This window comes from Agelaius phoeniceus, chromosome 1 (genome assembly GCF_051311805.1).
Source record: "Agelaius phoeniceus isolate bAgePho1 chromosome 1, bAgePho1.hap1, whole genome shotgun sequence".
Classification (NCBI taxonomy): domain Eukaryota; kingdom Metazoa; phylum Chordata; class Aves; order Passeriformes; family Icteridae; genus Agelaius; species Agelaius phoeniceus.
The window spans coordinates 46882504-46896551 of NC_135265.1; the positions used below are offsets into that span (position 1 = coordinate 46882504).

The following is a 14048-nucleotide window of genomic DNA, read 5'->3' on the forward strand; positions in this document are numbered from 1 at the left end:
AATAATTAGGAGGGTATGTTTTTATGTTTTCTAGGAGAGAAAAAAGAGCAATTGTACAGCTGAGTAACTGAAAGCTCTAAAACCTTTAGTCTTGAAGTACATGTCTGTATTTTAGGCTACTATTATTTAAATAAATAGAACAACCAGTTGTCAAACATTCAATTTTAATTTTTTTTTGCCTAGAAAAATGTATGTTAATTCAGAATCTGGTAAGTCTAATGGTTTGGGCAGCAGGAGGTGCCTGAGATAAAGATTTGACCATTACGTTGTTCATTATCTCATTATAATACTCTGCATACATTGTCTTACACTTGTACCTGTACCACTCTCTCTTTTTGGTTATGATGATAATGATGTGAGCAAATGAGCACAGGAAAGAGCACCTTCATTGAGTGCAGTTATTATTTTGGGTTCCAGCATAAAATGAAAATTATTGCTGGGTGGAAGAGAGAAGTTATTTTTAAAAGCAGTGTCCTGCCCACTCAGCTTCCTGCTCATGACGCTTCTTGGTTAGTTGCTTTTAAAAAATGAAATTGTCCCTTTTGTACTTTTTTTAAACAGAGGAAAGCTGTGTGTGGTGGTTGGAATGTATAAATTTTCTTTATAATATGGATACCTCAGACACCTAAAATTTGGAAAAGTAGTAATCAGAAATAAAATGTATCATTTGTGTTAAGAAGCGTGATGAGATGCAACAGCCCTGTTCTCAAAATTGCTGTTACTTTACTTCAAGCAGATTTTATGCATTGCAATGCAGCCTTCATAGCCTCAGCGTAGCTATGAAGAAAGGTGAAAGGAAGCTCTTAGCAGCCCATATTTTAATGAATTTAATTATCATCAACTTAAGGGCACTGAAAAAGTTAGAAATAGGCCAAAATTGAGATCTGGTGTTCAAATCCTCAAAATTTGGAGTATTCAGGTTTGGATTTCTTCTTGCTGAGCCACCCAATATGCACATTGTACATCAATTTCAGTTTATTAGTCCTCACCCTTAATTCTTTCCTCTCCTGTTTCCCCTTAGTTGGACATGGGGTTCCTCATCTGGAATATGAATATGAATATCCTGTTTGGAAATCAGTAGGTTACTAAGGTGGCTTTTTAACCCAGGTTAGAAAAAAAGGATGTCATATGCTTTGTAGTTCTTCTGTAAGAAATTAAATCATAAGGATGTATGCTCCCCTGCAGTTTTATCTGATTTTTGGTGGAATTTTATAGCATTGTATGCTAGTACATAATTCAGGGCTTAATAAAACCAGTTTGTACAACTTTGCAGCCGCCTGTATTTTGATCAAAGACTCAATTTTTTGTTACAATCCAAATCTTACTCTGTTTTTATAAAGGTGCTTGTTATAAGTATGTTTTCTAATCATTATGATTTATCAATCTGACGTACTGAGCATTTTAATACATCTGAGCTTTTTTGAAATATGTGTAGGTTTGTCGCTTTCTTTTTTAAAGAAAACTGTTACTTAAAATTCATGTAAGTTTAAGATAAACTGTATTGTAATGTTAAGTGATGTTCTTAGCATATCTTCTATTATATTTTACCTACCATATAATTACATTTGTTTTCAGACTCTCTTACTTCAGTGACAGCTGTGAATTTGCTTACCAATCAGGAGATTCCTGTAGTCATCTCAGCAAAAACCAATTTTGATAATTATCTTGATACTAAAATAGGTATGTGACATTAAATATTTAAGTACAATAGTATGCTTTTCAGTTGCTGTATTGGAGCACAAGATACTGGTGTAGTACATATTTGAACACAGAGGCTCTCTCTCCTGGATTTTGGATTTCTATTCTCCATTAGGGAAGAAGGAAGGGAAAAGGAGCTATGTGGAATCTATGTGAGTGAAGAGATTTACAGGATATTAAATGGAAATATTATAAAATTAGTGCATTTAATGAGCTAAGTTTGAGGATCTGCATATCTTAAGAAAATTGGTTACATACAACATATGTGTTTGGCTGTCTCTCACCGTCCTTTATCAAAACAGAACTGTACCATTTTTTGGCCTTTTTTGTGTGTGTCTAAAGTTTACATAAATTATGTACATGCTTATAGAGAAATGCTTCAGGTGGTAAATGTACAAAACTTCCAACTTTGACTTTTATCTTGTAATATTTGTTTTGAGGCCAGTAAAATAGTTCAGGATAGGTAATAATTGTTTTGAGGTAGTCTTGGACAATTATCTTAGATCCTTTATCTCTCAAGGTAGCATTTCCATAATTTAAGGCACCTGATTTAGAGTTGAGGATGGATAAGTGGAGGGGGAGGGTGTTGCTAGAGGGTGCTGAATCACCTGCAGTGAGCTTCTGTTCTCAAAGTTGTCCTATGAAGCTCCTGTCTTACTCCTTTCCTGGGCATGGAGCCTGGTGCCAAAACTGGGCAGCTAAGTACGTCCTCTTAGATAATATGATCGTCCTCATAAGTCTAAGTAGAAATTGGACTAAGTTTTAAAAACCATATCCATTTTAATCTGCACCCACCAAGCTCTTAGTTTACTCTTGTGCTTTGCCATGGACTCAGCTGCATTGAGAAGGCAATGTTCTATGCCAGTCCTAAAGGGAAATAATTATGTCTTCTTCCCCTTTTCCAGTGCATTCCTTATCTCTTAACTCCTGTTGTTGCCTCACTATTGCTGATACTTCTTTCCTGTCCTGGGGCTGCTGCTTTCACTGCTGCCACTATTGGCTATTTTTGCACAACTGGACTGAATTAAACCAGCTGAATGTGCAAAAATGTCTTGGATGACCCTCACAGGGCTGATGGAAATTACCCATTTGAGCTGTATACCTTGCTTATAACATGCCCACATCTTACACTTTAGATTTGAATCTGGTTTTGACAAACAAAGGTTTTCCTTATATTGGAGAAGCCAAATGACTGAGATACCTAATCTTAATTTTCCTTAAAATCTTCCAGTTTGCTGGCACATACCTTGGCCTTATGTCTGCTGGAAAGAGCCCAGCTCTTCATGGGAAGCTGAGGGTGCCAGCTGTTGAGCTTTGCCAGTGTACATTAATAGCATCATCTTTCCAAAAGGAAGCAGACCAAAAAGTGGGAGCTGCTTTTTTCCATTTGTAGAGCATATTGTGAAGTCACCTGTTGCAGACTGCAGGGCTCTCTGACAAATTAAGATACAAACATTGTTCTTGAAATGGCAAGGGTGTACATCTGCTGAGAAGATAAAATAGCAATTTTGTGTTTTTCTAGTTAAGGAGGTACTTGTCACAGGGGAGTTTTGTTTGATTTTCTTTAGTCATCTGCTTCCAAACTTCCACATATTGGCAGAGTTAAAGTATAGCTGGCATTTCACTGCCTGAACTAAGACAATTGTTAAGCTGGTTTAGTGAATAATTCCGATGTGCTCAGCAAATATTTTGAGAACTTTTCTGTGTAGTTTTCACCAACTTAATGCTGACATTATCTTGTTGGAATAAGTTTCTTTGCCTTTTAAAGATGACAGTAATTGCAAAATGGTTCAAAATATTAATTAAATTATCATTGAAGGGGAAAAATATGCAGAAATATGTATCTCTGTGTAAATAATAAATCTGATAGTATCTTAATATTATTTCAGAATACATGTGATAATAAAACAAGCTAAAAAATTTCTTAACTCAGTGTTAAACCCTCCAGAGCAGAATTAAAATGCATGACTGTCCCAAATAATAAAATGCAGAGGGAAAGAGAGCTTTGGGAGCCTTAAATAGTGCAAGTTGTGTAACTCATCTGAATAGCTGTAGGAAGTGTTCTCACTAGTTATAGTTTGAATAGCAAACTGATGTTATTTTAATAGTTTCCCTGAGTTTATAAACAAATCATGTCTTTCATAGTAAGTTAAAGGGATAGTAATGTTTGAGACTGTTGCATTATGGTGAAATTAGATGACTTCTAATTCTAATAATATTCTATTATTTCATAATTCTATGAAATTAGAGATTAATATTGAAACAGGAAGACTGCTCTTTGTTGAGTCTTTGATTATCATATTAGCAAATAGAATTAAAATTTCTATTGTTTAAATATATTATATTTAGATAATATGGTTATATTGAAAATTCTATAATTCTATCCAAATTTTATGGCTTTATTTTTAGTTTTTTCAGAACCATCAAATTTCCAAACTTTTCTGAAAGAAGGACAGGACATTGATGAACGTTTGAATTACAGAGGAACTGAGAAATTACTGAGTTGTAATTATTGCTGTTTGAATTTCACTGCTTAAAGAATACAAAAACGTTTTTATTCTTCTTAAACCATTTTCTTTAACTCTTTTAGGAAAATGTAAGTCATTATAAAGAGAGTGCCATAGAAATGAAATGGTTTTTCATCCCTTCTAGGAATTCCTAGTACTAGTGCAGAAGATGCTGCAGTAGCTAAAAATCTGGGCATTTCTTTCACTGAAGTCATTGAGACATTGCCAAATGGTTTGGAGAAGGTGATTAATTCTGCAGAGGTGGGTATACAAGTATGGATTTCTTTCCAGCTTACAGTAACAATGCAGACTAAATCTGTTTTCTCAAGAGTGCCAAAAACTTTGTATGATTAAAGGGATTTTTTTGTTTGTTTGTTTTAAATCAAGCCAAGCTTATGCTATCAAATTTCTGGGAATAATTTAATGATGAAATATGTTGGCCCTGCTGTAGCAATAAAATATTTTTTTTCCTTTTGTACAGGAGAGGAAGGTTGAACTTTCCTCTGTATTGGTTTCAGTTCTATAATGGAAACTAAGTAATTTAACCTATGTTAAAAGTTGATCTTATTTCATAACCTCAATAGAATGTTAGCCTAAACATGAACATGCTAATCCTTCTTCCACAAATTCATTGAAATGTGGCTTCAGCCTTTGTGGTATCATGGATCCCTCAAGAGACATAGGAATCTTGTCTTTAGATCTAGCTCTTGAAAATTTGTGTTTTAATAGCAGACACATTACTTCCCAGGTAGGGTCTAAGTGGTTCAAATGGATGTGAAAGCAAGAATAGAAAAACCTGAAATGAACCCAGGAGAAGGAAAGCAGTTTTCATTTGCATTTCCTCAGTCTCTACCTTATGTTTGTGATAGAATTCTGAAAGTTTTGGGGTATAGCAACTGGTAAAGATATCAGCAGTAAATGCAAATATCTGCCAATAATGGCTGAAGGGGTCTACATGACTGTCTCAGCCTTCTTCTATTCAGATCATCAAGAACATAATCCTTTAAGCAAGAAGGCTCAAATGAACAGCTGGTATGTGAATAGTCTCTTGGATAGCAGGATGTTAACCTGTGGTAAGAGGGAAATTATTATTTTATTTGACTCTCAGAAAACTGACTGGTTTTGTTTGTTCTTGCACTTTCACTGACAGCACCTAAAATTTTTTCTTTCTTTTTCCACATCTCATTTTGTTTTCTTTTTCAATCAGATCACCGGCATGACTCGGCAAGAGGCTTTAAAAGCTATTACTCAGCAGGCCAAAAATAAAAGAATAGGTGGAGACCTAACGAGTGACAAATTGAGAGACTGGTTAATATCTCGACAGCGCTACTGGGGAACGCCCATCCCAATCATTCACTGCCCGGCATGCGGCACCGTCCCTGTGCCTTACGGGGACTTACCTGTGGTGCTGCCCAATGTCACCACCTTCACAGGAAAGGGAGCCTCACCTTTGGAGAGCGCCCCAGAGTGGGTGAACTGTTCCTGTCCAAAGTAAGTCAGTGCTGTATTTGCTGGGAGAGATCACTTTGCACCTGCCTGTTCCTTGTGCGCTTTCCCAGAGTGTTGGTGAGTGACTGCTCTGAGACAGGATACTACTCCAAAATAATGTTTCGTTTGACCCAGCACAGGGATTTTTTTTCTTATACACTCTCTAAAACACCTTTTTTTGCAACACTCAATGCCTGCTGCTGTTTTTTTATAAACAGGGATTTTTTTCTTTTACACTCTGTAAAACTTCTTTTTTTTTGCAACACTCAATGCCTACTGCTCTTTTTTCGTAAACAAGTTAAAACAAAACTCACTGGTTTTAAGTTAAAGGAGAGAAAAAAAGGAAAAACAGAATAATTTTCTCCGTTTTCCATTTCTTAACAGTATTTATCACTTCATTTATTACAGTTATTTTAATTGTCTTTCATCAGTGTTCATATAAAGCTTATAATGATTACTGAATTAGTCCTCTTGTTAAGGAAATCAACATTGTCTTTATTTTCTTGCAAAAGTCAACAATAAAGTCTTCCCTCAGCTATATCAGTCTTTGTCATGAAGGTGTACCTTACAGATAGCATGTAATTCAGATTTGAAAGTAAATGCATCCTGTTGTCACTGTAATCCTTTTTGTTTGTAGTCCATCTGTTCAAGAAAAAAAAGAAAAAGAAAGAAAAAAGTCTAATTGATGTAGTGAGAGATATGTTGTAAAAATCAGTTGTGTAATCTTGAGGACTGCATAGATACTCTGTACACTGAAGTTTGCCTATAGGTTCTGTGGGAGGAACTGGTAGAACATAAAGTATCCCTGAGAAGTTTTTCATCAGCAGTGCAATGCATTGCTGCTCTTAGTAGCCTTACCAAACTAATGTGAAGCATGTTGTCAGGCTGCCAGGTAGGGAAATCAGACATATAAATGGCAATAGGGCTCTCACTGATAATTCAGCAGATTTATAACATCTAATTTTTTTTTTTTTTAATATCAGCAGCTCCATGGTTCTCTGGAAACATGTATTTTAAACTTCGTTGATAACATGTAATTTTTTGTAAAACAGACCTTTACTCCCATGTTTCTGCATAGAAAATTTCCTCTCAGATGTGCCTATTGAAATTGCACATAGTAGTGTATTTTAAAGTGTGAAGCCTTACTGAATAAAATCCACAGGTTTAGTAAAACCCCCAGAAATGCCTTGGTCTACAATTCCTAATTTCAACTGAAAAATTTTCCTGTTGTGACTGAAAGTCACTATGTGCAGTCTTGGCTTCCCCTACAACCTTAGTTAAAAATTATTTTGTTGTTTACCAGACAATAACACACTTTTGATGTATAGCAAATCCTTATGGTTTCTGGATAGTTATTGTGGCTGCTCTGCATAGAAGTTAATCAAAGGCATTTATTTAGTTTGTTTCAGAAATAAAGTCACACAGGATTAGTTTCTTAGCCTAAAAGGTAGTAGCTTGCTGAAATTAACTTTTTAAATTCTCATCTTTATTTGTCTTTCTAATTTTCACCTTTTTGACAGCTATCATCAGTATTGCTCATCCATGTCTGCTACAGTTTCAAATCATTTGAACTATTACTTCTCTGTGTAGTCATCCTTGCTTTTCCTTGCTCCAAGAAGTGACATCATCCCTTCCTTTAGTTCTTCTCTCCAGTAATAGGGTTTTTTATTAGTTTCATTTAATATCTGTAATTAATAAGGAAAGCCAGATGGAAAGATACAAAAGTCTGAGTATTTGGGTGACAATAATGTTAACAGTCATAAATGAGAGGAGATGCCCAAGTTATTCTTTGTTATACAAGTCCAGTAATTGTGTTAGTTGTCTGAAGATTGTCTAATGACATTACAGTATTGCGCCTGTAATCACAGTATTGATATAAATTGTATAAACTCTGAAAGATGCCAATGCTGTCTCTGTGTTAGTGAGCCATGTCCATTTAGAGCACAGAGGCATGAAGCAGATGTAATTATGGTTCAATGACTGTAAAGTATTCTTACTTTTGACAGAAAAGCCATTCTTTTACATTGGCTGAGTCTTTGTTTATGTGTGCAATTTTAAAAAATTATTTTTCTACACTAAAAAGCAGTTAGAAGTGAAACTCCTTTATTACATTATTCTCAGTTGAAGAAAAACTTGCATGTAGAGGAGGACCAGATACAGAGACAGAATGAAGGAAAATGTTAAGGGGTGATGCTCTTGTAAACTTGCCTTGGCAAGCCAAGCTGATGTATCAGGGAGACAAGCAGAGATACATGTTGCAGCTCACTCATCAAGACTGATCAGAGACTAAATATGCAGTTAGTAAATATGAAATAGCCAGTCCCCGTTCATTATGTGTACTTACTACTACTATATACATGCATTTACCTGCAGTTATTAACTGTGTACATTTCTTACATATAATCAGTGTCATTTATGTACAAAAGTGTCACAGATTGCAAAGTTTCATTGACTTCAGAATAACCCCATTGTTTTAATAGTAAGAGTTTTAAGAGGGATCATTTACAACAAATGGAAGTTTATTAAATGTGATTATTGGCTCCTACAAACAACAAATATTCAAGGAGAAATTAACAGAAAGTAACCTGAGCTCCTAAAATCTATTTTGAAACTGTTCCTTAGGGCTGCCAATATAATTACAAGCAAAAATCAATTTGCTGTAATCACAAATTAAAATTGTGCTACAAGGTCTAGAAGAGATTTGATCTCAGTGAAAGCTGAAATCAAACTAAGTTAATTTTTTCTAGAGATAATAAATGGAATCTGCAAAGACCATTTTGTACAGACAATCAGTGAGAGGCAACCACCTGACCTTTCTGCTAAATCTGCTGGTACCTAACGACTGTGATCTATATTCAGTACCTATTAACTTGATGGCAAAGTATGCTTGTCTGTGCTTTGTAGCTTTTAAAATGGCAATTCTAAAAAATTCCAAGATTGAGAGGGCTGTCCAGTACAGTGCCATCTTCTGCTGTTGCTGGATATGATGGCTGCTCAGGCTTGCTTTTGCTATGTTTTGGGAGGAAGAGGGAAGAAAACAGTCCTGTTACTGTTGTTGGATTTTTCTGAACATGTCACTCTTCAGACTGCTCAGTTTTCAATCTATATGTCTTTATGGCCACTCTGTCCATGTTTGTTTGGGGTTTTTTTTCCAAGCTTGTCACTTATCTAAAAGAAGCTTTTCTCCCCTCTTGCTCAGGTGCAAGGCAGCAGCACGGCGAGAAGTTGATACCATGGATACTTTTGTTGATTCTGCTTGGTACTACCTGAGGTACACTGACCCTCACAACACTGACAGGTGAGAGCTGCAGGCACAGGGCCACTGGGGGCAAGCCTGCTGCACAGAACACAAGGGAACAAAGAGACCACACACTCAGATGCTTCCAGCTTCTAGCTTCAGTCTGCTGGCAGGGTAAATCCCTGCACTGCCCTCATTATGTGCCTACCCTTTGGGCCTGAGCACAGCACAGGGTTGGTGGTGTGGTTTAATCTCAGCTGGCATTTAAGTACCACTCCTCACACACACCCTGTGGGCTAGGGAGCACAGTTAGGAGGAGGAAAAAAAAAAAGTAAAAATCATGGCTTGGATAAGAACAGTTTAATAACTAAAACAAAGTATAATAATAATTATAATAAAAAAGAGAGGGAGAAAGAGAGAGAGAAAACCCAAGAAAAATAAGTGATGCACTGTATAATTGCTCACCATCTGCTGACTGCTGCCCAGCCCATCCCTTAGCAGCAATTGGCATCCCCCAGCCAACTCCCCAGTTTATCCACTGGGCATGACAGTCCATGGTATGGAATATCCCTTTGGCCAGTGTGGGTCAGCCTTCCTGGCTGTGCTTCCTCCCAGCTTCTTTGTACATGTGCTCTCTGGCAGAGCAGGAGACCAAGAAGTGCTTGGCTTACAGTACACACTGCTCAGCAACAACCAGAACATCTGTGTGTTATCAACATTATTCTCATACTGAATGCAAAGCACAGCACAGCACTGTACCAGTTATTCAGAAGAAAAAGAACTCTATCACAGCTAAAACCAGGACAATATCTGGAGCTGGTCTAAAAATGTGGTATCTGATTGCTCCTGTGTCAGGAGATCTAGAAGAGCAGGATGTGTAAGCACAACTGTGTAAGCACAGGAACTACAGGGCAAGGAGCAGAAATTTGCATGAGTGGGAATTATGGGGCAGGGCTCAGAGAAAAAGTTCAGCTGAGGAGCTGAAGTTCCTTAGTGGGCTGTGCCATCAGGAATGACAGCCTGCCATGACTCTGAGAGTGGTAAATTGCATGGAGTGTACCCTCCCTGGCAATGCACTGAGTAGTTCAGTGTGTGGACAGGCAGTGCTGTTCCCTTGGTAAGAAGAGGAATAGTCCAGTTTAATATGCAGCTGCCAAGCCTGGAACTTCCCTTCTCTCCTTTTAAATTCTGGTGACTCTTGCCATTTCTTTGCGTGCAGACCTCAAGTGAAGAGGCATCACAGCAATGTCCTGCTGTGTCAGCACTTCCACTGCATGCATTATTAATGAAATGAGATTTTTCATGTGCTATGGACTAGTGCCTGCAGCATGGAGAGTGTGGGAAGACAGATGTAGTTATTAAGGTGTTTTTCTGCTTCATAGTGTGGCTGTAGTAGCACTGCTTGATAGTACTTTTTTTTTCCCAAAGAGGAATTAGTGCAACATCCCTACTATGTAGTCTGAGGAGGACAGGAAGAATGACATTTTAAAACATTGATACCACATGATGGGCTGTTTGGGCATGTGTTTATTTATTGTGCAGAGCAGTGTCTGGAAGCATACTGCATATACTCAGTGACTTAGTATTGCTGGGCCAGTTTTTTTTTTTTTGTATTGGCAGCACTAGTTTGGTTAAACTAGAGAAAAATCTTCTGTGAACTCTTTTATTTCATGCCATTTTTAATTATTTTCTAGTGATAGCATGAATATATTACTGCTATTACTGAGTTAGGCAGATTGCTTCCTCTCCATTACAGTTGAAGTATTTTTTGTGTGTGGGCAAGAGGGACTTTTCCAGAAGTTGAAGAATAAATAGTCAGATGTAACATCCAACTGTCAAAGTAACAGCTTAGTGTAGTCTAATCTGTTTTACACTGAAATGAGAACATTTATATGGAGTTGTGCACTAAATTGCTGCCTGCATTTGATTTATTTAGTTAGTTCTTTTAACTAAGCTATGCATATGTATACCCTTCATTTCCATAAACCATATTTCACTGGTCTACCGTTCAGGAGAATAACTCTGTTGATTCTGGAACCCTATGAACAAGTTGGGTTTGATTTGTTCCACCAAAGACATGAATCCCAGATCCATTATTTGCTTCTGAGCTCATCTGTGAGGAAGGAAGTGTTGCTGTAACAAAAATTACAGATGGAATAATCAGACAGACAGACAAAACAAATAAATTTGTTGGAGCGGGGGATTGAAGCCTACATTAGAGAAACATTTCTGTACAAATTTTATTTTGTGGGCCCACTACAGGAGACGTGGAAATATGTAATGAGGCAGTAAGCAATGCTGGGAGACCATTCAGGTGACCTCCAGCAATATGTAAATATGCTGTAAATGGCAAATTTATTGTCATTTCATCGAGCATCCTTCACTTGGAGTGCTGTGACCCATCTCACTCTACAGAGGGTTCTGCAGCCTTAAACTGCAGCATTGCCCCCTAACGGCAGCAATGCAAACCGTCAATTAAAAAAACTGGTTTTAAGTGGTCATGTCTTTTGTCTTTCATTCTAATATATTTGTGTATAAAGCTTAAGAAATACTAAAAAATTTAAAGCCAGCCACAGGGTATTTACAAAAAAATCATTTAAAGAGCAGTCAAGCGTTTTCATTGCTTTCTCAGGTAATTGCTTGCCTGAAAAATAGGAAACTAATCCTTCTGTGGATCTACATCTCAGCAGAAACTAAATTTTTGTCTATAATAAGCATTTTACTTCTTAAAAAAAAAAAAAAACATTTGATAGTAAAATGAAAGGTTTATTTCATGTGTATTGCTCTCAGTAAACAGTGTTGTCCAGTTAAGGATGATGAGCTACTTTAGTGCTGATCTTTCTTTTCAACACTGGATTTTTTCCTACAATTGTGTTTTTTCAGGCCCTTTAATAGTGACTTAGCAGACTACTGGATGCCTGTGGATTTGTACATTGGAGGAAAGGAGCATGCAGTTATGCACTTATTTTATGCAAGGTTCTTCAGCCATTTTTGCCATGATCTAAAGATGACTAAACACAAGTAAGCCTTATTTATTTCTGTTAAAATCTTTCATATTTCATTTGACTCATAAGAGTATTAGTGGACATTGATGTGATGGTGGAACATTACATTGACTAAGCCTCAATTTTCCTGCCTTGTCAGTACTTGGTTTCTCACAGTGAGTTGCACTTCCTGTATATGTTCATACAAAGGTTTTTATTGCATGAGTATTAACTGGCTCAGAGCAAGTGATAAAGTGCTGCTGTAGATTTCCAGCCTGCAAAAGCCTGCACAAACGAGTAACTTCAGGCATTCTGTGTAGTGCTATTATTTCAAATTAGGTAACTTCCTACCAGTAATAGCATTAATTTCAGTGGAAGCATGCATATGTAAAAACAAAGCACTCTTGTAAGTCACTGTATAATTAGAGCTGAGCAGTACAAAACACTTCTTGATAGGCAAAAGCAATATATTTATCTCATGCCAATTTATTTTTTATTTAATTAATTTTATATAATTACTTTTAATTATTCTTGTTGATGCTGCTGCTATAGCCTAATTCACTGTTCTGTGTTTTGGTTAGAGGTAAAGTTTGATGGAAGAAAGTGAGTCATCTGTTGTTCTGTTCTTTGTCCTCTTAGATAGATTCTGAGCTTGACATCCCCATTTCCACTGAAATTCAGCTCTTTTGTACCCTAAAATGCCATCATCAGCTTGGAGAGTACTAGTGGCAGAACAATGAAACTCTGGCCCATGCTCTGTTCTGTTCTCCCATCAGCAGAGATGATGGAATAGATTGAGTCAAAGTGAGTGGCCCCATGAGAAGAACTGCTCAGTGATTTCTCAGCTGCAACTCATATAAATAAATACATTCTTCCAAGTATCCCTTCTAAAATCTTGACATTAAAGAGGAGTCTAAATATATATGTCACTGAACTCACTCAAATACTGTAGTTTTGCTACAAAACTAGAATTGAAGTAGTTGTGAGCCAGAAAAAGATGGACAAGTTACTGCAGCTAGCAGAATGTTTCCCCAAGGTATTTCCTAATTTTGATGAAAATAGGTGATGTGTTTTCATAACTCGTTCTTGGCTGGGCAATAGTGTGTAGTGAAAGCTGTGTTTGAAATATTGGATGTAGATGATTTGTGTACCTGTTTCACTCTGTTGTCTGCAGCCTGTGTAGCTGCAGCAGGAAGGCTGTTTCTTCTCTCTCAGAGTGGACCTTTCAAAGCAGACCCTTCCTCTCAGAGGTGCTGTGCCTTCAAGCAGAAAATTTTAAAGCTTTCCCTTGCAAGCAGTTTTAGGCTTATTAATTCTACAAAAGATTTTACAATCGTAATCCATCAGCCATCTAGTGGAGCTGTAACACACAGCAGCAAAATGTTCTTTGGCTAGTCAAATTCTTCAACCTTCCAAAATTACATTAACCACATTAGTGGCTGAAGTATTGTCAATATAAAGCGAGATTACAGGGCAGGGGAGTTTTTCTTGCAAAGTAAGTGATTTGCTTTGGTGTGGTAGAAAAAAAGGCATGGAAACAGGCCAGCTGGACTAAAACTGGACCTCCTGTGTGACCTTAAGAAGACCAAAATAAGTGCAAGGAAAGTGAAAGTAAGGATGGGCTACCCCTGGGGGAATGTAGAAGCCTTTACTGGATAGGCAGTGTGGATTATGGAAAGGTCATAGCTCATCGGATACTGAAACTGGTGAAGAATATGAAGATAGTAAGAAGAGCTTCTGGACATACATTGAAAAGAACAGCAAGGAAGACATTGGCCTGATGGAAAATCCAAGGTCTGTGCTTAGTAGGAAAGTTTGAAGGCAAGAGATGCTGCCCATTGTAGAGTAGGATTGAGTTAGGGCTCACTTAAGTAAACCAGACACATACAAGTTTCAGGCATGGGACAAGGCGACTGGAGCGGCCACCATGGATTTACCAAGAAGAAATTATGCCCAACTTAATCTGCTTTCCTTCTGTGGTGAGATGATTCCATCTATGGATGAGGAGGGAGCTGTGCATATCTTTTACCATGACTTCAACAGAACATCTGGGGCTGTGCCATCTGTGTGGGGAGGATTACAGCAGAGAAGGGCTTAGGTGTCCTGATGAACAGCAACTTGGATGTGGGTCAA

The 14048-nt window shown here is 37.3% G+C and overlaps 1 protein-coding gene across 1 annotated transcript in view; it reads left to right on the forward strand.

Moving 5' to 3' along the window:
• The window catches only part of LARS2 (leucyl-tRNA synthetase 2, mitochondrial), an 82731-nt gene that overhangs the window by 43210 nt on the left and 25473 nt on the right, over positions 1–14048 (forward strand). The window contains exons 10-14 of the mRNA XM_054631469.2: positions 1576–1680; positions 4351–4466; positions 5413–5696; positions 8893–8991; positions 11815–11952. Coding sequence (XP_054487444.1) covers positions 1576–1680; positions 4351–4466; positions 5413–5696; positions 8893–8991; positions 11815–11952 — 742 coding nt within the window. The remainder of the gene's footprint in view (positions 1–1575; positions 1681–4350; positions 4467–5412; positions 5697–8892; positions 8992–11814; positions 11953–14048) is intronic.